Genomic DNA, 22,597 nt, shown 5'->3' on the forward strand with positions numbered 1-22,597 from the left:
TTATTTCAATTAATTCGGCAATAAAAGATGAGAAATGGTGTCAATCTACCCACGCTTCTTTTGGGGCCTTTCAAAAACTTGTACATCGTGTTTGCCCCTTCTATTATTATATTTTCCCCCCCAAGCATTAAAATCGGTAGTATCTACATCTTTCAAGTGGGTATGCTTGGTCTGACCCATTTTCCCAAATCTGCCTCTTCTAACTTGAAGTACCTTTGGCAGGGCTTCCTTGTCAATAAGATCATCACCAACAGGGGCGTTGAAGTCTCTTGCGTATATGGGTTCTGCGCCAGAATCCAGCTTATCCATAAAGAATGCACCCTAAGTAATTAATTTGTGTTACTTTATGGTAGTATTTCTGTAGGAATGCCATTTTACCCCGTTCCACTTTAACCTTTTGAGCATCAATTCTGAGGTTATCTCTCTCCCTCTCCTTTTCGTCCATCTCACGCCTAATTTTGATCTCTTCAGCCTAAATTAATTCTATTAATCACTTGAAGTTCGCGTTCCACCTTTTCTAAATGACTCCTCTTAATGCGATTTAATTCCCTGATCTTCCACAATTCATATTCCTTACCGCCAATTTCGTCAGTATCATCGGGGAGATGTTGATGAATTTCTTCATCATCAATTGATATATTGGGGTTGTGGACTAATTGCTTGGATTCTTCTTGCCTTTCAAGTTTCCTCAATCTTTCCTGTTCAAAATACTCGTAATCAGCCATTTCACGTGCTTTAAGTTCCTTCAATGTAGTCCTATCGTCCTTGGGTATAAATACAGGCTTATCAAGCGATATGGTATATTCTTCCTCTACGGATTTTTCAGATTCTGACAAGATGGATTCATTTTCTGACTCTGATTGTTGAGCTTCTATTGGAGTTTGGTTGAAGCTATCTTCTTCGGGGTCGCAAATTGGACTGTTATATGCTATGACACGCCTCCTTCCACTATTCGTAGTAACTTCTGTATCAGTTGACGAATCAAGTCTATCCCGCGGTAAATCCAGTACTTCGGTTTCATGTTTCCTCTGCCTACAGGTACCGTCCGTTAGAACAGTGGACGATTGTTGTATTCGCCTTAACCTGGGATCATCTATCTCCACTTCGCCAGAAGAGTTTTCTGTATCTGAGTTTGGTTCATCATCAGCATATTCAGGGGCCTATATATAAGGGTGAAATTACCTTGCCAGGCCAATATCTAGCAACCTTTTGCGGCTTGACTTTTTTGCGATTCTTGTTTAAGGGGATTATCACATCATTTTCCTGACCCAGGAGTGCGTATATCTCACTCCTACTCATACTGACAATTAGTAGACCAAAACAATTATATAATTCTTTACCCAATTTACATGTCTGTCATACTTTCAATATTTACAAATACTAGTGTTGACATTAATGTTAAAGCATAATTAAGGTAGGGGGTTTATATATAGATATAGTATTGGCACCCCGCACGACAGACCTAATCACAATCGAAACTTCGTAAAAATGGCATAAAAAGTGTGACAAACCCTTAATTCGTCTATGTACAGAACCTACGGCTTATCTACTCGTTTATACGTACAAAACTGTGTCAATCATCACTACACCCTCTCACCAATAAATGTCTTCAGACCATTGAGTACCAAATGTCGTTTTGATTGGCTTAAACGATTGGATCCACTGCAATTTCTACAAGGAAATTACGCAGAATCATCATTTGTAGATATCGATACAGAAACTATAACATCGTGTAGAGATTCTGTTATCTCTGCCATAAACAATTATGATAATGTAATAACTAAGCTAAAAGATACCACATCGATGATTGAGCATGAAATTTACGAATCTTTACGGTCAGTTAAACCATTAAAAACAATCTTTGGGCGTTACATATTCACGGCTAATTCACTACCGAATGGACATACTCATTACTTTAGACAAAAAGGCTCTTTTAAACAATTATTGTTTGATACATCAGCAGTTGCTAGTAAATATAGCAAATACGACTATTGTGTCGTGAAAAATATGAAATACTCACCAAAATTGGACCTATTGTGCGCGATATGCGACATACATGGCAATGACCATAATATATTATTTGTGAAATCGCTTAAAACACACAAACACGTGGAAACTGTTACGAATATAGTCAATGCAGAGTTTTTGGACACTCCAGACAAATGCTTCATCTTTTATACCAGATCCATAGACAAGGTTATGCAATTAAGGCGCATTGTATACTATCAAAACAAGCTAGTTAGTGATAATTTGATATATTCGGAAACCGATCCAACGCAAACTCTGGGGATATACAAGACCAGAGACTCAAAAATGATATTTATCACAACTAACACATCTTCTAGAGCTAAATTTCTTTATATCATCAAGTTAAATTGCCAGAGAAGTCCCAAGCTGTTGAAATTATCACTGGATGGTGTTTATGATAAACTATTCCTAGAACATAGGTCTATGCATTATTTATTTAGGCATAATCATGTAATTGCATTGACAAAATGTAATTCAAAATACAAATTAATGGCACTATCCGTTGTTAGAAAATGCAATCAAATAGTTACCAGTTGGCCATTGGATAATGGTATTAACATATTAGGCCTTGAAGTGTTTAATAAAGGCATTGTATTACATGGAATACAAAATCCATCTGTACCAGTGATTGGTGTAATAAACAATGTTAAGGAATTGCCACAATTAAAACCGTTGATTGACTGCGGAGTAATAACTCCTGATGCTAACCCAGATTTCAATAGTGATATATTTCATTTTACATTGGAAAACCCGGCTATTTCTTACGTACCATCTTTCATGATATTAACCAATTCTAACACACATATATCTGATTATCCAACAAAATACAAATTTATACCATATACTTTCACTAGTTACGATGGCACGACGGTTCATATCTCTACAATTTATTTAAGGGAAAGTGACAAGGGAATAGTTTATTTTTACGGCTTTTCAAAACAATTGTTAAAACTACATAGTGAATATGAACACAACACGCTATTAAAATGCGGCTACAAACTTTGTTATATCCATTCGAGATCACACGATCCAGCCGTGGCTTTAATGGATATAGTGTATGGCATTAATTATTTGATTCATAATCGAATAATCAATCAAAATAACTTAAGATTGGTTACAGAATCCGCTGGTTCTTCATTGGTTGATGAATTGTTACTTGCGTTTAAGGATTTTAACATAACATTCATCCTAAAATCACCTCATCTGCCTGTAGCTAATAATGATAGTTTGAATACCATTTCTCCTACTGGCAATACTTATAAAAGGATATTCCTTATGAATGTAGGCGGCTTTGATGAAAAAACCCCTTGGTGGGAATCTTTCGCATACATCACAAAAAAATCTATATGCAAAGACTGTAACATAGCAACTTTTTTAGATTTTCATGAGCATGGTGGGCACAACAATGGTAGTACATTTGTCAAACAAATATCACACGCAGCCCGTACTGCTGCAATTCTACTGAATTTTTAGGCATAGATTTTATTAGTACAGTTAACACTAGACAGGTTGTGTATATATCAGTGGGGTCTCCGTCTTATATACTTACACTTATTTATCAGTAAATCAACACATATCGCCACAAAAATGTCCATAGAAGCTACACTCATTTGTGTTGATAACAGTGAGTATTCTAGAAATGGAGATTTCGTTCCAAATAGAATTACGTGTCAAAGGGAGGCGATAAGTTTGATCGCAAGTGCCAAGTTAGCCACACAATATGAGAATTCTGTTGGCATAATCGCCTTAGCTGGTGAACGAGCATCGCTTTTACATGCTCTTAGCAACGATTTGAACAACTTTTTAGTTTCATTGGATTCTATAAAGCCAGGAGGAAACTCTGACTTTTATCGGGGAATTCAAATGGCACAATTCGCTCTCAAACACCGCCAGAACAAGAATTTGAAGCAGAGGATCATTTGTTTTGTTGCTTCTCCAATTGTAAGTCACGCAATCCTATTGATTCATTATATTTTTAGATTCAACAACATTATTTTCCACACAATTTAATGCATATTTATTGCACAAAATTACATTGTTTACACAACTATTGCCATATTTAATCAAAAATTTTGACCTATAATTACATATATGAACAACAACTAATTTACCCTAATAAATATAATATAATATAATATAATATATACATCTAGTGTAAACCTAAGAAGTCCCAATAATACGTGATGTAAATGTGTGAATAAATTAATTAACATAAATTATCGGACAAAAGCATACAATAATTACCCTTCAAATCATAAACTCTTTAAAATTACAAATACACTTGTTTGTTGAATTTATAAACAGATTTATAATTATATAAACATTATCAATGCTTATATAATTATAACAGTATTTAACCTTAATATATTCCATTAAATATTGCCTAAGATAGCTAATATAGACCACACCCACTAAACACTTAGTTAACCTGGGCAAAATGCTCAAAAAGAATAACGTATCTATTGACATTATCAACATATGCTCATCTGGAGAAAACGATCAGAGGGTGGAAGCTCTATTTAATGCGGTAAACAGTCAGGGGCAGAGTCACTTGCTTGTTTGCAAACCTGGGCAGGCAAACGACCTAAACGATGCTTTAATCAATTCGCAAATACTAAACACCGGGGAATTTGGACTGGGCACTAGCAGTCTTAATGATTTTGGCAAGTGAAGTGTAATTTAGGCATTGACCCCGAAGCTGATTTGAATTTGCAGATGGCATTGAGAATTTCCAGAGAAGAAGAGGAAGAGAGACAGAAGAATGAGGCGCTGAAACAAATAATGGCCAATGAAGTACCTGAAAAATCAGATACAAATGAAGACAATCCCAAAAGAGAGGATTGACACTATACACTAAAATTGTTATTATAATCAAAAATACTGTTTGGCGTCAATAACAATTCAACAGCCCTCAACGGGTTTTAATTGTATAATTAATTTAGTCACCAGTTAACCAGGTAGCTATAAAAAACCACCGGTAAATTTTATGATAAAACTAGGAACTCAATCCCTCTCGGCAATTGTAGTAAGCACAGTTTCAACTGCCTCCTTTGACAGTATTCTGAAAACAGGATTTTCAATAGTAGCAACGGCCACTTCAAGATCAGACGATTTTACATCAGAAATGGACCCTATAATTGAAACCATACAAGATACAGCATCTACAGTAGTGTCTTCACTGGGATTTTTAAGTATCTTCTCTAGTGAATTATTACCCTCCTGTTCTTTTGTGCCTATGGCACAAGCTTTGTAGCTTGCATACCAACCAGAAGGATCGAACTTGTAAATTGATGGCCCATTTTCATCATCTATAGATACTAATAACCCAACACATGCATGTAAACGCATATAGGCATGCTGAGTGTAAACTTGATTCATGTCGGCGATCCTTTGACAGAGTTGATGCACAGGTATATCGCACCCGTTCTTATAGAAATAATTGCTTGCCTCCTCCCTCGCCTTGTAAACCATACTTAGACAGTCAGCTAGTTTAATTCATTACTTACCAGGTAGGCCTACAACAACAGCCATTATCCCGTCTGTTATGTTGTATAAACTAGTGATACTGCTTGAATCTAGTAAGGTATCATTTTTGTTCAATTTGGCAGGCACCTTCTTTTGTACCACAACGGATATGCTCTTGCTATCCTTGTAGGCTAATCCGGTCAAATTACAATTTTTTACAGCCTTCAGGGAGTATTCTGTGTTAGCCAAGAATAGAGTGATATTTAAAGTAAGAATTCATAAACAATTCTCAATGTCACAATACAACTTAACACAGCATTGAACAAATGACTTAAAAAAAATAAACACTCGCATAGACACCAACAAAACACAAACACCTAATAGAATCATTGTATTATTATTTGTCGTGATTTACCTAGCTGAAAAAGCTTTCCTTCTGGCGAAAAAATAGTAATATGCCTATCGTACATACTCTGAGTTCCTCCAGACATGTTAACAAACCATGTGAGCCGCCCTATAATATTATATGCTTAGATTCCGTATGGCCTTATCACAGTTCACCGGGGGGCTATATAAAGGAGAAATACACAATCCACTCTATGGATCAAAAATAAAATTAAAGCAAACAATCTGTGCATTCACACCATCGCAATTCTATCTGGAAGGTGGGATAAGGAAGAATATTGATAAGTATTTTGAGGGTAAATTATCTACAAAATTATCTGTTAAGGAGAGGTTGGATCTTTGTTTACAAATCGGAAGTGAATGTATCAAACCAGAGGTATGGATGTGTTTATTTTCTTGATAATTAAAAAATAAAAACATCTATCCATCTCTTAATCAAAACATTTACCTAAATAACCTCTTCGACGTGCATTTCTTCAAAAATACAATCCATCCATGACAACTATTACATCAATCATACAATTCTATATAAATATGTACTTAACATTTAATATACAATGTAAATATTATGTAATCGCCATTTATCATATAAGTTGATAGTGATGTTTGCAAACTGGGTTTTCAAATAATAACGTTGTTACGTGGATATGTTATATAGGAATTAGAAACTGCACTATTAAGCAACAAATTGTTGATCTCCTACGATGGGTTCGAGCCTTCTGGCAGAATGCACATAGCTCAGGGATTCATGAAAGTATTTAACACAAACACCTTAGCTGCCTGTGGCATAGGCTCCGTTATGTGGATAGCTGACTATTATGCCATGTTGAACAATAAGTTGAATGGTAATTTGACAAAGGTAATTAGGTAATTAATTTCAGATACGTATAGTTGGCGAATACTTTATCCACGTCTGGAAGGCGGCTGGAATGGACACAAAATTTGTCAAGTAATACCTTACAATTAATTCAGATTTCTATGGGCCAGTGAAGAAATTGAAAGGTACAATACTAACTATTGGAATCTTGTTATGGATATAAGCTGTAGCTTCAACATCTCTAGGATTAAACGCTGCAGCCAGGCTCTTGGGAGAGTCGAAGGGGATGATCAACCACTGGCGCAGCTCATGTACTCTGCTATGCAGTGTGCAGATATTTTGTATATTGGAGCAGATATTTGTCAATTAGGGGTGGATCAAAGGAAAATAAATATGTTGGCAAGGTTAGTATACTCATTTAATAATTGCAGTCATTATTAACATCACGGCCTTTTTATGTATTCAACTTTAATGATTTATGCTAGTATTAGACGGTTTCACACTTTAACATTATTATTGCATATAACCCATATTACTATATATATTTAATTGACTCTTTGGTTAAATGAATAAAACATGTATACTTGTGTATGATACTGTAAATGCCACCTGCATATAACTTAAATGAACTTAAGTTATAATTAATATATTGAACTGACACAGGGAATACGTGGAACAAAAGAAGCTGCCGGTTAGTCCCATAATAATTTCTCATGAAATGCTCCCGGGCTTAATTGAAGGTCAGGCTAAAATGTCTAAGAGCTGCGCTGATTCTGCTATCTTTATGGAAGATAGTGAGGAGCAGGTTAAATCGAAGATTAAAAAGGCATTTTGCCCTCCCTGTGTGGCAGATAGTAACCCGTGTTTGGCATATTTCAAACAAATTGTATTTCCCAAATACCAAACCATAACTGTTACCCGTGCCCGGGATAATGGAGGCGATATCACCTTTAATAGCTACAGAGAAATGGAAAGAATATATATTGAGGGCAAATTGCATCCGATGGATCTTAAGAATTCGTTAAGCACATATCTGAACCAGATGCTGCAGCCTGTACGGGATTATTTTAAGGTATTTTTGCCTTAATTTAGACAAATGCAGAGGCAAGTAAATTAGTTGAGATTATTAATTCATGGAAGTGACACTTGAAATTCTTTGAATTTTATATTTAGAACCAGTCTAGTACATGTTATAGATGGTATACCTCATGTATATAATATGCGTGGATACGAGTACTTTGTAGGAAAGGTGTACCCTATATCACAATCGTGACCGGCTAACATGTACTTCTGATTATTTGTATTGGTGTAATCTGTTTATAACTACATTTTTTAAAACTATGGGAGTACCTACATTTTATAGATGGCTTTGTAGTAGATTCCCAAAGGTGCCTAAAGATATTACAAATAAAGCTAATACGTCTGGTGAAGGCGATTCTCACTTTACAGACTCTTTGTTTACAGAAAGATATGATAATTTGTATTTGGACATGAATGGAATAGTTCATCCTTGTTGCCATCCGGAATATTTGGTAGGTAACTTTCTCAATATAGCCACAACCTAGCAATGAAGAGGAAATGTTCGAAGCCATTTTCGACTACATTGACAGGCTAATAGAGACAATTAGACCTAAAAGACTACTATATCTGGCCTTAGACGGAGTAGCTCCTAGAGCTAAGATGAATCAGCAGCGGAGTAGAAGATTTAAAGCTGTCTATGAAAGGGAATATGCACAGAAACAGCTACAAAACGATAAGAGCACACCGGAGACGAATTTGTCTAAATCAAGACAAAATATTCCACAGAATGAACAGCAAAAGGTAGTATAATCAGTTCCATAACACATAAATAAATATGCATAAACGCTAGATTCTATAATCCAATCCACAAACCCGTATTACTAATCTGTGTACAAGTACATATATGATTTATTACCTATCCCTAAACAATATTTTTGCTGCAAAGAATAATTGTATATGCGAGGAGCATCTTCATTAACATTGTTCCTTGCATATGCTATCTCACTGCGTAACAATAAAAGTTTCTTCCAGGACCTGTTATGTAATATTCTAAAGCATACCGCAAATGCATGCAACTAGAACTGTTAAAGGATACGAGTACATGTCAGTGTAAATATATAAAAAAATCAACGCTGTGACACTAACATGTCATAGACGAAAAATTTTCACTAATAATAATATGATTCACCACAATCATTTCTATTTCACTGATAATTTGTTCAATATGATAGGATCAGTTGTGATGGGTACTGATGGAGATCAGAATAACTCATATTACTTATTGCATTATACATCTTCTACACATTTATTTCTAAAAAACAAAGCGATTTTGTTGAATTGTGAACAAATTTATGCTACACATATACAATTCACCATATCATGCAAATTTCTAGTATCGTTAATAAATGATGTTGTGATTAAATGGTTAACATAGGTATGGGATAGCAATGTCATTACCCCTGGAACGCCATTTATGTATCAATTGGGCCTTGAAGTGGAAGAATATGTGTCAAATCGTCTTGAAAACAGTGACATTTGGCATAATTTAACAGTGATAATTTCAGATTCTAACAGTCCCGGAGAGGGTGAACACAAGATAATCAATTTCATCAGGACGCAGCGGCAATCTAGTAATTACGATCCAAATACAAGACATGTTATCCACGGTATGGATGCGGATCTAATTATGCTAGCACTCGCCACTCATGAGCCCAATTTTTTCATACTTCGTGAAGTCGTGCCCTTCAAACAATTTAACAGCACTACACAACCCACTATTAGTGACACCAGTGAAACTGTTCCTAGTTTAAAATATTCACTTATGCTTCGAAAGTCATGGAAGCAACTGCAAATAATTCAAATACCAGTATTACGCGAATATTTGAGTTATCTATTCAAGGATTGCGGTTGTGATCTAGAAAGGTGTATAGATGACTTGGTTCTTATGTGTTTTTTTTGTGGCAACGACTTTTTACCACACTTGCCTTCTATGTCAATAACCCTCGGGTCTATTGACCAGATGATCTATTTGTACCAGCAAATTTTTCCAACGCTAGGCGGTTATTTGACTGACTGTGGTAAGATAAATATGCCACAGCTGGAAATGTTCACATCCTATCTAACTGCTGTGGAACATGAGACACTATCTCTCAAGGGCAATAATCATGGTGCAACCAGAAGAGCCGGAAATGCGGATAATGTCACGAATAACGATGAAGAAGAGACGTCAAAAACAGGTATGATTTTCACTGATTTAGGCATCGATGTGACACTTGGTTCACCTGAGGTGTACAAAAAATCCTATTACATAAAGAAACTCGATTGTTCGGAGGATGATGGTGGGTTATTATTTACATAGTTGCAAAAACAGCTAGCGCCATGGCTGGCGAATATGTTAAGGGGATGGAGTGGGTATTGGAGTACTATTATCAGGGCATTCCCAGTTGGAATTGGTACTATCCCTACCATTACGCCCCCTTTGCATCTGATCTAAAATTCACCACTCAGAATGTAAGATTGCACGATATTTAGGTTTTTCAGCTGGGAACCCCCTTCACTCCTTTGCAACAACTTATGAGCGTGTTACCAGTACAATCATCTCACTGTTTGCCCGAGAAATTTGCCGATTTAATGAGGAGCGAGGTATCTCCTATTGCTGAGTATTATCCCAGAACACTAAAACTGGACCCAAATGGTTCTAGGTAGGCACACAATGAATTTTATTGATGAATTTAATCACAACAATTATTATTATTATTATATATGATATAATGAATATCTCAAGCTCTGGGAATTATACATTTTAATATGCATAATTGTTTTTATTAGTATCTAAAAGACAGAACTTGTCTCACACTTTCAATAATTGTCTTTAATATCAAGTGTTTCTAAATCAAAATTAATTAATATACTATTATATGACTTAGGTACCGCTACCAATGGGTGGCCCTGCTTCCATTTATAGACGAGCAACTGTTACTTGCCACAGTTAAACCGCTGGAGGAAGAGTTGAGCAAGGAAGAGAAGGAAAGGAACAAACTGAAAAGTGAAAAGATATTTGTGCATAAAAATATGAAAATAAATAGATATTTAGACGCTAAGATTGACAACCTAGCTACCAAGATAGACTTGCCCATACACATAGGCAGCGCAAGCCTGATATTAACTTGTGGTTCAATCAACGTATACAATTACAAGTGTGATAAAGTGGGTAGGCACATTAGTAAGCTGCTGAAGGGTATAAATCCACAACCAAGATTTTTAGAGCTGGGAGACATAATGGTAAATTTTTTGTGACGTAGGATGAAAGCAGATACAAAGGGTTTAACTGCCACGTGGCTAAACGGATGATATCGCACTATATACACAAATCTTTACCTCAAGATTCAAGCCATAACGCTACATATCGCAATGATTTGAATTATAATAAACGTCAGTGGCATTACCCACCACAGCACATTCATCCAAGGCAACAATATGTAGAGCACGGCCATAGGGATCATCACAGCATATCGCAGTCAAGGGACCAAACTATCAGTAAAGATGAGTTACTTGGAGGCTATTCACTAAAGTGCCCAGATTCAAAACTCCGTGACGGGCCGAGTAAAAGATATCAGTGCGAACAATCGGGGGCCCAATTTCAAGACAGGGAGAATAAGAGATTTAGGCGATAATTAACTTTGTTAAAATAATTTTGGTTACAAATTAGACTATTTGTTATTGGGGTTTATATTTAAGCAACATTATAGTATCGAGTGAGTTCTGATACGTTATTAATGTCAGATGTAGAAGTTCAAAGCTAAATAGTACTTGTTAAAATAAACAATAATGGTAGGCGGATATAGATTATGTGTGTTTATATTAGCTTATTAACCGAACTTGTTATGAGTAAGCAGATACTTATATAAAGAAACATATAAGATTCCAAAGCAATGCAGAATTAGGATTATCAATTTCCAATAAGAATACACAAATAAATCAATAAACAAGTTTTTAAATTGATTAATTATTGACTGCAATAATTTTCACCCAGTAATTAATGCGAAATAGTTGCAAACTTGAAATAATTTTGTTGTTTCGATAAAATAATTCGACATTTTAATTTGGAACATACTAGTACATTAGAGCATATATCTATTTAGTAAATGTGCCAATGATATAAATAGAAGAAAATAAAACTAATCCACAACTATATAAGTGATAATAAGATGCTGCTTTAGGTGGATAATGTTTGTAATTTAATATAATAGTTTGACGATACTTTTAACATATATACAAATTTCCTAACATTTCGAATTGTTTATTTAGACAAAGTGAGGTCTGATGAGTGGAATTTGGCGATGAATGTGCAAAAATGCTCAGGACATATAGAACATCAGAGCTATGAAATTAAGGCAGAACTATAATATGGAATTTCCACCCCTCTCTCTATATATATGCTAATTCCCCGTTTATAGACATGAAATGTAGTAAAATGAAATAAAAATAGTGTCTGGCACGCCGCACATATCGTGTAATATTGTGTGGTGGTATTACTACAAATGGAGGCCAACGAGCTGCAGCAGCTGGAACTGCTCTGCCAGGCGTTTTATGGCGGACAAAGCGATCACCAATCGCAAGCTCACAACGTCCTGATGCAAATAGTTCGAGACCCTACCAAAGTGTCCCTGCTACAACAGGTCCTAGCCAACAGCTCAAATCTCCAAGCCCTAGTCTTCGCTTCCAGTGGAATAGTCTCTCTTTTCACAAAGTAAACCACCATTAACCTAGTTTCTGGGCACAAATCCCACAAGTGCAAAAGAAGGAAACCCGGGAGTTCGTCCTCAATTACTTGGTAAGCCCTTTGTTATTTAGTATACACGGGGACCAGAAATGCTGAAATGTGCCCCCGAGATCCTAGGCCAACTGATACACCTACTTTGCAAGACAATCAAACTCAGCTGGTTGGACGAGATCAACAACCAGCCTATAGTCAACCACGTCAGTCAATTCCTAAATGCCACTACCCCTCATTGGATTATTGGCCTATACATATACACAGAATTAACTATGGAAATGCAGCCACACATGGGAAAGAACATTGCTAAGATGAGGCGAACCGCCCTTGCATTTAAGGAATCCGTACTTTCAGACATTTTTAAGGTATGTTTCTAGCCATTTCTGTCTATGAATTTTTTCAAAATTATCATCCCAATACCATTAACAAATTTATCCATTCAACACAGCAATCACGTCTTACAAATACAATATTTACAAATAACTAGCGTGTCAAATTATGTTAAATATTTTACAACAAATGGTGACATAGGTGGCGATTCAAACGCTAGAAAAGTTTCACGGGGGACAAATACAGATGGGTGATAATGAGCATGAAACGCAACTTCTGCAGCAAGTATTGCAGCTGTGTGTAAATTGTTTGAGCTTCGACTTTATGGCTACAATGCCAGACGAGACATCTGAAGAGCAAACCACAGTTATGGTTCCGCAGGCCTGGGACGTTCTTCGGACCGATCGAATTCCAATGATGCTTTTTGAGCTATACAAGGCATCATGTGCCACTCCCCGTGTTAATTGTGCCCGACTTTGTTTGCAATCTCTGGTAGTGATTGCAGCCCTTCGTAAATCATTTTTCAACAGTGATTCCGAATCTATGGTGCATTTGAATTGTTTTATGCGTGGCACCCTTGAAATAGTGAAGAACAACATTGGATTATCTGATGACGACTGTTACCACGAGCTTTGTCGTTTAGTTGGCAAGATTAACGCGGCAAATCAGTTATCCCAGCTACTATCCAGTTCTTGTTTTGCGGAATGGACCGATGCTTTGCACAAATTTACATTGGAGGCTCTCAAGAATTGGTCTCATTTGCCGAACAGCAAGCATTATTTATTGGGTGTTTGGACGCACATGGTGGTACCACTGGGTTATTTAAGGGAGAAAGTACCACCTGTATTGGAGACGTTTATGCTCCAGATAACGATGGAGTTTATATCATCCAGGATGGCCCTGGCCCAGGTAATCGGTTCTCATGCCGAATACGATTTTGACAACATTTTATCAGACGAGACGCTCGTGGCTGAGAATGTTGCAATGTTTTCGCGGCTATGTCGCTGTCAATACCAGTCTGTATGTGTCAAGATCAACGAATTATTTGATCAGCTTCCATCTGCTAACAAAAGCGTATATTATGAGAAGCTTTCTTGGTTAGTGCTGTTGGTTGGTTCCATGTTGTCAGGAAGTGCCGCCGGCCGATTGACTATAGATGACTCTCCTGGTAACGGAGGTTCATCAAACATTTCAATTCACCAACTGAACGTTGACCTTTCTGGCAAGGTGTTTATGCAAATGGCGATTTCAGATGCCGACCAGCAAGTACCAGAGCACCTGGAATTGAGTTATTTGAATTTTTTGGGCCATTTTCGCAAGTTTTTTATTGGAGAGCATGCTAGGGGCACAATTTCAGGAGATTACAAAAATAGGTTTGCCAAGGTCCCAGGCTGTCCTCCGGGTATGGACGGTGCCACTTATTTTCTCAACAAGCTTGTTGAGAAAATAATATTCAACCTACAACACAGGTCTATGATATTGCAGGTATTGAAGAAGAGTTTAGCTTTTTTCTCCGCCTTAGCTAGTGGCATTGACATCGTCCATTATGCGGATAGATCACCGCATTTAATTATTTCTGGCCGGCTGATTTTACAGTGTGAGACGCTTCGTTTTGCTATGGCGAATCATTCTGACCCATCATTTCGTTTTCTTTCTATCCCTTCCTATGGGAGATACAGAAGTATTTATTATTCAATCCTCTCCAAACTGTTACTGATGGAGCTCACCGAGGACTCGGATGATTCGGATAAAGGCGAGGAATGCGCCCCAGGGGCTGAAGCTAAGTTTGAAATTTTTATGGAACCATTGCGCAACGTCATTGATGGTATTCAAGCCAAGGTTGAATCGAACCCTAATGCATTAGTTGATTCGGAAACATGTCAAGCGTTAGTGGGCCTATTGCGCGATTTGAGGGGGATATGTAAATCATGCGCATCTCCCGAATCCTACAATATGCTCTTCAAGTGGCTCGTTAACAAACCAAAATTACCTGGTAAAAGCCGTTTACATCTCTTGAAAATAGCCTGCGACAAGTTGTGGAGGGAGGCAGCGGTGGCCGTGCCCCTTCTCAAATGCGTCGCAGAGATTGCAGACAACAGGGCCAGGAGGATCTCCTTCGAAAAGACCTCCGCCAACGGCATTCTCCTTTTTAAGGAGGCGTCTGGGATCGTCGTCTCTTATGCAGTCAACATTATCCATGTAAGTATCCCACATATACATATATCGTCACATATTTATATTTTTTACGCCCATTTAAAACTTGTATCACTTAGGTCGAGGGAGGATATCGTGAAAAGTACAAAGGGATAGCGGCTGCACTGGCTATTTTAAACCACTGCCTATCGGGTGAGTATGTTAGTTTTGGCGTTTTTGACGTTTACGGCGATACTTCGTTGGATGACGCCCTAGGGCTGGCCCTATCAATGTGCTTGGCGATACCCCTGAATGATTTGCAGGGATATCACAAATCGATGAGCTCCTTGTATGAATTCTTAGAGCTGGCCACTCGTCACTTTATGACGCATGTTTTGGCCCTGCCCCTAAAATCAATCACTAGCCTCTTAGAGGCTATACAGGACGGCCTTTGCAGTTTCGAGGCCAACGTATCCCACGCCTCCGCCAGTGCCCTTGACAACTTTGTAACTTATTTGTATAAGGAAAAGGATTCAACTTCCCCGGACCTGCATAACACTGTACAGGCCATCAACAAGTTTTTGGAGTTTGACAACTCATCGGCCGAGGGCTCGTCTAACACTCTGAGAAGGACTTTGGCGCTGATATTTAATTTACTCGTCAGGGGCGATTGCAACTCCGCCTGGAGCATTTCTAGGCCCATGTTAGGGCTTATTCTACTGTGTAACAACCACTTTGCCGAGATACAGGAGTCTTTTTCCTCCCAGATCGCCCCCGAAAAGCAACAAAAGTAAGTTAACTAATTATTTAATGCATGGAGAGAGGGCTTTGAATTTTTGCGCAAAAATTGTAAAGCCTGATTTCATGGTTTAATTTAATTAATACAGATTGGCCCGTAGTTTCAACAGCCTGATGAATGGTATAGATAAGACGCTGTCTTCGCAGAACAAGGACTATTTCACCAAAAACGTGTACATATTTGCACAGGATACAAGGCTGCTCTTCAACTAACCCACGGCGCCACTTGTGATCACAGCACAACGCTAAACAATTGAGTATCAACTCATTTGGATTAACGCATACTTACGCATTTAATTTACACTCTTACTAATCGTAGATACTCGCACGTATGTAGAGTACCGTTTATATACAATTAAGTATACGGAATCCGACTATCTCTGCCAGTCCATCATTTATCCGTATTAGTTATTTCAGGTAGAGTGACGTGGCGAAGACAATGTCCCGGCGTATGGCGTCGGAGGTTTTTTGCATCTTATCTGCCAGTTCCCCATCTTGCATCAATATTGCAACGTGCTCCACCTGGCTAAATTTTGGCTTACCTTTTTGCACAATTCTTCCAGGCGGATTATGGCTCTGACGATGTTCCCCTCCTGCAGGGTCGTCATTTCCATAATTTCGGGAAATGGTGAGCCACAAGCCCATTGGTAACAAATCTGTCTCATGCCAGGCTTACAAATAACAGGCTGAAATTGCATAGCAAATCAAAATCTTCAATTGGCGTGTGGATGCCTAGTGAATTCTGCAATATGTAAATTTTCCTATGGATTTCAAATATCTAAGTAAATAGATAAATACATTGTCCCTAGCGTTCTGCAATTTCAAAGTTGGGATTGGCGCCTCATCATTGCACCGATCTGTTGATATAAATGCGGAAAGTATGGCCGCGCATTCTGGAGGGTCCAATTCCTGTGTGTAGGTTAAATTACTTTCAAAATATTTTGAAACAAAACTTGAGTCAGTGTTATCTCATCTGTCGTTGTTATATACGTTGCCACCCTGCCCTTTATCGTGGGCACATTTTCCGAATCCAAAAACCCCATTTGCTTCAATACATTCACCCTGGCCATCATCTCGGGATAGGCTTCCAATGATTCTTCTTTTATACAAGATGATATCTCCTCAATCTCCTTTAGACACTGAATTAGAACGCTGTATACGTTGCCTCTGTTGAGTGACATTTCAAAGTGTTCCTCCCTCATGCTGCACTTGTGACATTGGTTGCCCGTCAATTTCCTATTTATTTCCCGTAATGTAATAAACCGTTCATATGTATCCAAAGGGACATTTTTCAACTCCTTTGGAAGTACCACCAGATCATCACTCACTTCACAAGACACGAGACTCTGAAGTCAATTAGTAGGTTACTAAGGCAACGAGCTCTAATATATCCGTATTGAAACCGTCGAGTTTAAAACTTTGTATTGTATCATTGAGGGCCCCATCCGCCAGGAAACTATCAAGTATCCCTGATATGTACTTAGCTTCTATTCCCCTAAGTAATCAACTCATTACCTTATTAGGTAATATGATATACTTTGATCTATCAGTGATGCAGAGTAAACAATGTCAACTCCATCTCCACCATCTTAATAATTACACCCTTACCCTTAATCTTATACTCGCTAGGCAATGTTATTAAACATGTTAAACTGTCACCATTAGTTGTAACAACTACTCCTGTGCAATAAGATGAGACATATGCGATGGAATGTAACCTTAGTAATCGTCCTGGCGTTATTATATTAAATTTGGGATTCCACAATAATTTGGTTATGGGCACTAACATCTCTCTAAACTTGAGTTGCAAATCCATATATTGCTCAATAGTAGGAGCACCAAATGGACATATAATCTCACCAATCGATTCCAACTCCTACATCACTGGTTGCCTACCCTTTTTCGGCGAAACATATCCCTTTTGTACACTGGCATCTATATTATGAACCTTCATTTTTAACATAATTGCCTGTGCAAATTTATGTGTAAAAATCAAAATAATATTAAGCTTATGTGTTGCCATTTGTGAATATGGGCATATATATAACAGTTTGGCCATATGCATGGCGATTGTACTAATTGTAGCTGAACGAACCATCAACCATCACAACTGATTCTATCACATTGAACAAATTATCAGTGAAATAGAAATGATTGTGGTGAATCATGTTATTATTAGTGAAAAATCAACGCTATGACACTAACATGTCATAGCGTTGATTTTTTTTATACATTTACACTGGCATGCACTCGTATCCTTTGACGGCTTAGTTAGGTATAAACTTGTTAACATTCATAATTTAATAAATAGGACCCCTACATTTCTCGCCCTGTTCCTTTCAAGAAACGACTTGGACATTAATTCCTCGATTGACATGTGATTCCTGCTCATCACTTGCAACAGCATGCTGTAAGTGATTCTAAATCGACTTTTAAGCGGTGTTGATTTTTCAATCAACATCATTGTTAGGTCCTAGAGTCATTATTTTAATTTACTTGTAGATCTGGAGGGCTGTCCACACAAAAAATGAATACATTGCCCACTGAATCCAATCCCCGTCTGCCAGCCCTGCCCGCCATCTGTGTAAATAACATATATCATTATGGTAAATATTGTCAAATTGTTTAAGCTTAACCAGACAAATGCATATTAAATAATATGAAGTTTTAGATACAATTATCTAGTTGCTTTTCAGCATCAGCAACTCGCTCCAAGTTATTTACCATAACCTCACATTTAATGCACTAATATATATATATATAATTGCATCGTGAAATATAATCATTATTATAAGTGATTTTTTTTTTAATAGTTTCATATATTGTTAAAATTTTCCACTTGTAACTACCTGTGTATATTCTGATGATGTAAGTATCCTGTTTTTCAGTCCATCATGTTTCCTTATGCTAGTAAAAACAACCGATCTTGCAGGCATATTCACGCCCATTGCAAAGGTTTCTGTGGCAAACAGCACCTTGACTAGCCCTCTGCTGAATAATATCTCCACCTAATTTACATTATACATACAATCTCCTTGATAATTGGCAATAGCCCACTATGGTGGACCCCCACCCCCCTCTCTAGTAATGAAATAATGAACTTAAGTTGAGGAATATTACGATCGGTATCAGAAAGTGTTTCTAGGGACTCTTTTATGAATAGATGTATTTTAGACCGCTCAGATTGTGTCTTGGACAAGTCCAATTTTGGCATACACTTGGCGTATGTTTCACATTTAGCCCTGGAAAAGCTAAATAAAATAACTGGAAGTTTGTCATTCTACGTTATATAGGCAATTACCTGTTCCAGAGATTTTATTAGTGCCTGTAGCTTTTGTATTTCCCCCTAAATGATAGCATATTATATTGTAATTCAAAATTTGCAAATTCTAATTTAAAAATCACAAGTATTGACTCATAATACATATGTCATTACACAATTTTATTCTAAATGTAGCAGAGATTAATTTTCAGGAAAAACACTGTAATTAATAACTGTTATCACTTTACAATTTTCACTTGCTGATACACACCATATAAGTTAATTACCTCGGGTGTAATTGCCTTAGGCCGTTGTACCTTCCCCTTTGTCTTATTCTTGAGGGTCTTGGCAAAATTGTACATCTGGTGGTAAGCCTGCATCAAAGCTTTGTTACATTCTGATTGAATCCATCCGAGTTGAACAATAGGAAGTTCTTAGAGTGTATATGCAGATAGTGGACCAAAGGAGTAGGTCTCTTTTTGGTTACAATGGCTACAACCTCCCTTTGCATTGTACGGCCTATCCAATCTGAAAATTCCATGTAATTAGGAACGGTAGCACTTAACATTAGCAAGCGCAATACTTTTGGAAGCATTATGATGACTTCCTCCCATACTACACCGCGGGATAAGTCGCTAATGTAGTGTACTTCGTCAAATATCACAACATCGAGTTCGCCAATCAAAGAGTCGCCCCTAGGTCAGTCAATTACGAACATTTTAATAAAAGTGCCATACTTACCTGTAGAGCAAATTTCGCAATACTTCCGTGGTCATAACGAGACAACTTGCCGCTGGATTGCAACATATGTCACCAGTAATGATACCTACCGAATCAAAGATGTTTTTGAATTCCCTATATTTTTGGTTAGACAGGGCTTTGATTGGACTAGTATACACTGCTTTTCTTCCCTTGCTAAGAGCCATTGCAATGGCATATTCGGCCACTATGGTCTTCCCCGCGCTAGTATGTGCAGCAACAAATACATGTTTGCCTCTGGATACGTGATATATAGCTTTTTTCTGAAAATCATCTAGTTTGAACGGATATTCAATTAGCAGTTCATTATCTGGAATTTCAACAACAGGGCCATCATCTTTGACAGCCCAATTGAGTCTAATCAGCCTAGATTTTGTATCCTTTGGCTGTTTTATATATTCATCGGGACACTTTGGATAATCATGTTTGTTATCTGTGATAGATTTAAATCTTAGTCCATCTGAAATATATGTTTGACCTCCGAAATTGTAAAGCTCGGGTGCTCCATTGTCATAAGTGTATACGTTAGTGTCAAATTCATCAAAATCAAATGACTGGACTTCTGCTGTTGTTCTTGAGTCTATATTTGGCCTATGAATTTGCGGGCTGTTGTCCAAATTGGCGATAGGAATTGACCCAGGTACTGGGATTTTCCCATATAACTGCAATAATTGATCGACTTTATCGCTATTGCCTACTTTCTTTAGTATTTCAGTCGGTAAAGGAAGTTCCTTGTCCGAATATTCCTCGTCCGATGTCCAATAATCGTCCATCGGTACTAGATCTATCACTGCATTATTGAATAAATATTTATATACAAAATTTGCTAAATTATAATATTCGTGACCTTAAATATTTAATAAAAATAATCACGTACAAAAACGTAGGTTCATAGGTGTATGCTGCACCAGTAAATACTAGACTCTTATACTGATCAATTTTTAATTCTTAACATCTAATGTTAATCACATGTATAATTTCACTTATTTTAAGGCCAAAATATTGCATAATTTTTCTATATACTACTAAATATCAATATTTTATAGGTCGTATAAAAAAATCAATAATGTACATATTGTCAGTAAATCAGTGTCCTTTGGTCCAAAAATTCACTTATTTCCTCCAAATTGGAACCCATATTCATTATGTGGATGTGGATTCCAAAGTACTTGTTGTACCAAGGAGCCACATTAAACTGGGCCCTCTTCTCCAAGCCAACACAGAGTGATTTGGCCAATGTATATGCCAAATTACAACTTTCAACTATGAAAGTCAAGTTCTTAATGCCAAATTCTGCGCATTTATCCAATAGATCGCTAATCTGTATTGTGGAAGCGACGTTGCTATTTAGGGAGATGGTATATCTGGGTGTTATACTTGGATAGCAATTTTTATCAATTATAACCTGTTTATTATCTTCTGTAATATCTGCTTTTAATGTTACAACTCCACATACTTTACTTAGCTCGTATTTTTGATCTTCTAGGTTTATATAGTTGATCATGCCCTTCTCAATACCCGTTGATATTTTCAGTTCATTGGCATCGAATTTAAAGCCGTCTTGGCCGACAATTTTTATCTTCAGGGGAGAATAATTTGTACCATCAAAATTTTCAACTTGTGGCAGTATTTTGAAATATCCGTCAATGTAATTATTTTTAGTGAATTCAGGCAATCGTTCCAGTGGATATAGGAGCTGTATTTTATCCTTCATGGCGGAGAATTGAGACCAAGTGAAGGTGTCATTTGCTAGAGGAACCATGTCCAAAATAGGCTGAAATGCGCTTTTTGAGGTTTTTATTGTGCCAAAATTTAGCTGCCCTGTGGTAAATATCCAGACGCAGTGGATTGGTGTAGATGATATTGCACAGCGTATAAGTTTCACTAAGTTTGCATTTGTGGATTTTATATATGTGATAAAGTCATTTCTCTCAGACCAATGTAATGTGCTATTAGTAGTTGATGGTAATGCATGTTTGGTATTTGTGCAGGTAAATCCTGTCAATTTATCGGTATGATTTGAATCAGTTGTGGGCCAATCAATGTACCTATCACACAGTAGGGGAATGTGCCCCAAAGCTTGCATATCTGAAATCAAAATCTTATTTTCCAGCATCTCGATCTGCTCAACTTTAGCCTGAATATCGGGTTTGGATATTCCCCTCTTCTTGAAATAACTATTTGCAAGGTCAATTGCCTCATCGCAATCACATGGAATAATGCCACGTATATTAAGTTTGGGCGCGACAAATTGGGACAAATCTGTAATTATTTTTGAGTTTAAACCTTCCTCTTTTGGCAATTTTATGCACTCCAAATAGGCATCTCTTACCAGTTGCTCAAGACATTCTTTGTATTTTCCATTCCTTTGGATCTGCCGGTATAGGTATATAAGCACTGAATTTACAAACTCTAGGAATGGTCTGCTAACTAGATCTAGTAATCTGGCCCTTTCCAACAGAAATTCGAATTCCTCAAGTAAACTGGATATACTCCTTTGTTCCATTGGGTACCAGTAGTCTAGTGTAGACTCGATACCAGGTAAATCACCCTTTGAATTTTCATTGGAATCTAAATTATTGTCCGGTATTATATAATTGTTATGTGGATTGCCGCAAAATATCAATCTGGAAGCAACCTTTTCGTTGATCATATTGACACAAATTTTATACGGATTTCTAAGTATACTAGATTAGATTAAACTTGCGGTGCCATCTGATGTGCAGAAAATTCTATGAAACACTGTAAATTATTACACATCATAATAGTTAACTATAATGTACTAATTGTGGGTTAAACACCA

At 37.1% G+C, this 22,597-nt stretch overlaps 9 protein-coding genes across 9 annotated transcripts; 5 read left to right on the plus strand and 4 right to left on the minus strand.

The window, feature by feature from the left end:
- Positions 1 to 45: 45 nt before the first annotated feature.
- BMR1_01G00275 (microfibrillar-associated protein 1) lies at positions 46 to 1,299 on the minus strand (the record flags this gene model as incomplete). Its single annotated transcript, XM_021482940.1, has 4 exons — positions 46 to 321; positions 344 to 472; positions 495 to 1,160; positions 1,183 to 1,299. The coding sequence occupies 4 exons, from the start codon at positions 1,297 to 1,299 to the stop codon at positions 46 to 48; spliced, it is 1,188 nt and encodes a 395-aa protein (XP_021337262.1).
- BMR1_01G00280 (hypothetical protein) lies at positions 1,525 to 3,501 on the plus strand (the record flags this gene model as incomplete). Its single annotated transcript, XM_021482944.1, has 2 exons — positions 1,525 to 2,447; positions 2,469 to 3,501. 2 exons carry the CDS (start codon positions 1,525 to 1,527, stop codon positions 3,499 to 3,501), a joined length of 1,956 nt encoding a protein of 651 aa, XP_021337263.1.
- A 114-nt stretch (positions 3,502 to 3,615) lies between these two features.
- BMR1_01G00285 (26S proteasome regulatory subunit N10) lies at positions 3,616 to 4,872 on the plus strand (the record flags this gene model as incomplete). Its single annotated transcript, XM_021482948.1, has 3 exons — positions 3,616 to 3,969; positions 4,430 to 4,691; positions 4,712 to 4,872. 3 exons carry the CDS (start codon positions 3,616 to 3,618, stop codon positions 4,870 to 4,872), a joined length of 777 nt encoding a protein of 258 aa, XP_021337264.1.
- A 159-nt stretch (positions 4,873 to 5,031) lies between these two features.
- BMR1_01G00290 (20S proteasome subunit alpha 1) lies at positions 5,032 to 5,984 on the minus strand (the record flags this gene model as incomplete). Its single annotated transcript, XM_012791686.1, has 3 exons — positions 5,032 to 5,513; positions 5,535 to 5,729; positions 5,909 to 5,984. 3 exons carry the CDS (start codon positions 5,982 to 5,984, stop codon positions 5,032 to 5,034), a joined length of 753 nt encoding a protein of 250 aa, XP_012647140.1.
- Positions 5,985 to 6,019: 35 nt separating this feature from the next.
- Positions 6,020 to 7,858, plus strand: BMR1_01G00295 (tyrosyl-tRNA synthetase; the record flags this gene model as incomplete). Its single annotated transcript, XM_021482960.1, has 6 exons — positions 6,020 to 6,274; positions 6,557 to 6,757; positions 6,780 to 6,847; positions 6,871 to 7,119; positions 7,379 to 7,787; positions 7,808 to 7,858. 6 exons carry the CDS (start codon positions 6,020 to 6,022, stop codon positions 7,856 to 7,858), a joined length of 1,233 nt encoding a protein of 410 aa, XP_021337265.1.
- Positions 7,859 to 8,055: 197 nt separating this feature from the next.
- Positions 8,056 to 11,409, plus strand: BMR1_01G00300 (XRN2, RAT1, 5'-3' exoribonuclease 2; the record flags this gene model as incomplete). Its single annotated transcript, XM_021482965.1, has 8 exons — positions 8,056 to 8,247; positions 8,270 to 8,536; positions 9,171 to 9,972; positions 9,994 to 10,074; positions 10,095 to 10,246; positions 10,268 to 10,437; positions 10,663 to 11,017; positions 11,038 to 11,409. The coding sequence occupies 8 exons, from the start codon at positions 8,056 to 8,058 to the stop codon at positions 11,407 to 11,409; spliced, it is 2,391 nt and encodes a 796-aa protein (XP_021337266.1).
- Positions 11,410 to 12,276: 867 nt separating this feature from the next.
- BMR1_01G00310 (Exportin-7) lies at positions 12,277 to 15,986 on the plus strand (the record flags this gene model as incomplete). The annotated part of the gene is made up of 6 exons (XM_012791689.1): positions 12,277 to 12,485; positions 12,506 to 12,569; positions 12,590 to 12,877; positions 13,044 to 15,041; positions 15,116 to 15,765; positions 15,863 to 15,986. The coding sequence occupies 6 exons, from the start codon at positions 12,277 to 12,279 to the stop codon at positions 15,984 to 15,986; spliced, it is 3,333 nt and encodes a 1,110-aa protein (XP_012647143.1).
- Positions 16,182 to 20,567, minus strand: BMR1_01G00315 (antiviral helicase SKI2; the record flags this gene model as incomplete). The annotated part of the gene is made up of 18 exons (XM_021482976.1): positions 16,182 to 16,295; positions 16,316 to 16,429; positions 16,450 to 16,551; positions 16,572 to 16,682; positions 16,703 to 16,912; positions 16,934 to 17,119; positions 17,142 to 17,268; positions 17,289 to 17,361; positions 17,382 to 17,649; positions 17,670 to 17,708; positions 18,094 to 18,246; positions 18,270 to 18,353; positions 18,623 to 18,781; positions 18,802 to 19,053; positions 19,075 to 19,119; positions 19,323 to 19,409; positions 19,430 to 19,730; positions 19,777 to 20,567. 18 exons carry the CDS (start codon positions 20,565 to 20,567, stop codon positions 16,182 to 16,184), a joined length of 3,216 nt encoding a protein of 1,071 aa, XP_021337267.1.
- A 305-nt stretch (positions 20,568 to 20,872) lies between these two features.
- On the minus strand, positions 20,873 to 22,447 carry BMR1_01G00320 (hypothetical protein; the record flags this gene model as incomplete). The annotated part of the gene is made up of 1 exon (XM_012791691.1): positions 20,873 to 22,447. One exon carries the CDS (start codon positions 22,445 to 22,447, stop codon positions 20,873 to 20,875), a length of 1,575 nt encoding a protein of 524 aa, XP_012647145.1.
- Positions 22,448 to 22,597: the final 150 nt, after the last annotated feature.

Source organism: Babesia microti, chromosome I, assembly GCF_000691945.2.
Source record: "Babesia microti strain RI chromosome I, complete genome".
NCBI classification, from domain to species: Eukaryota; Apicomplexa; class Aconoidasida; order Piroplasmida; family Babesiidae; genus Babesia; species Babesia microti.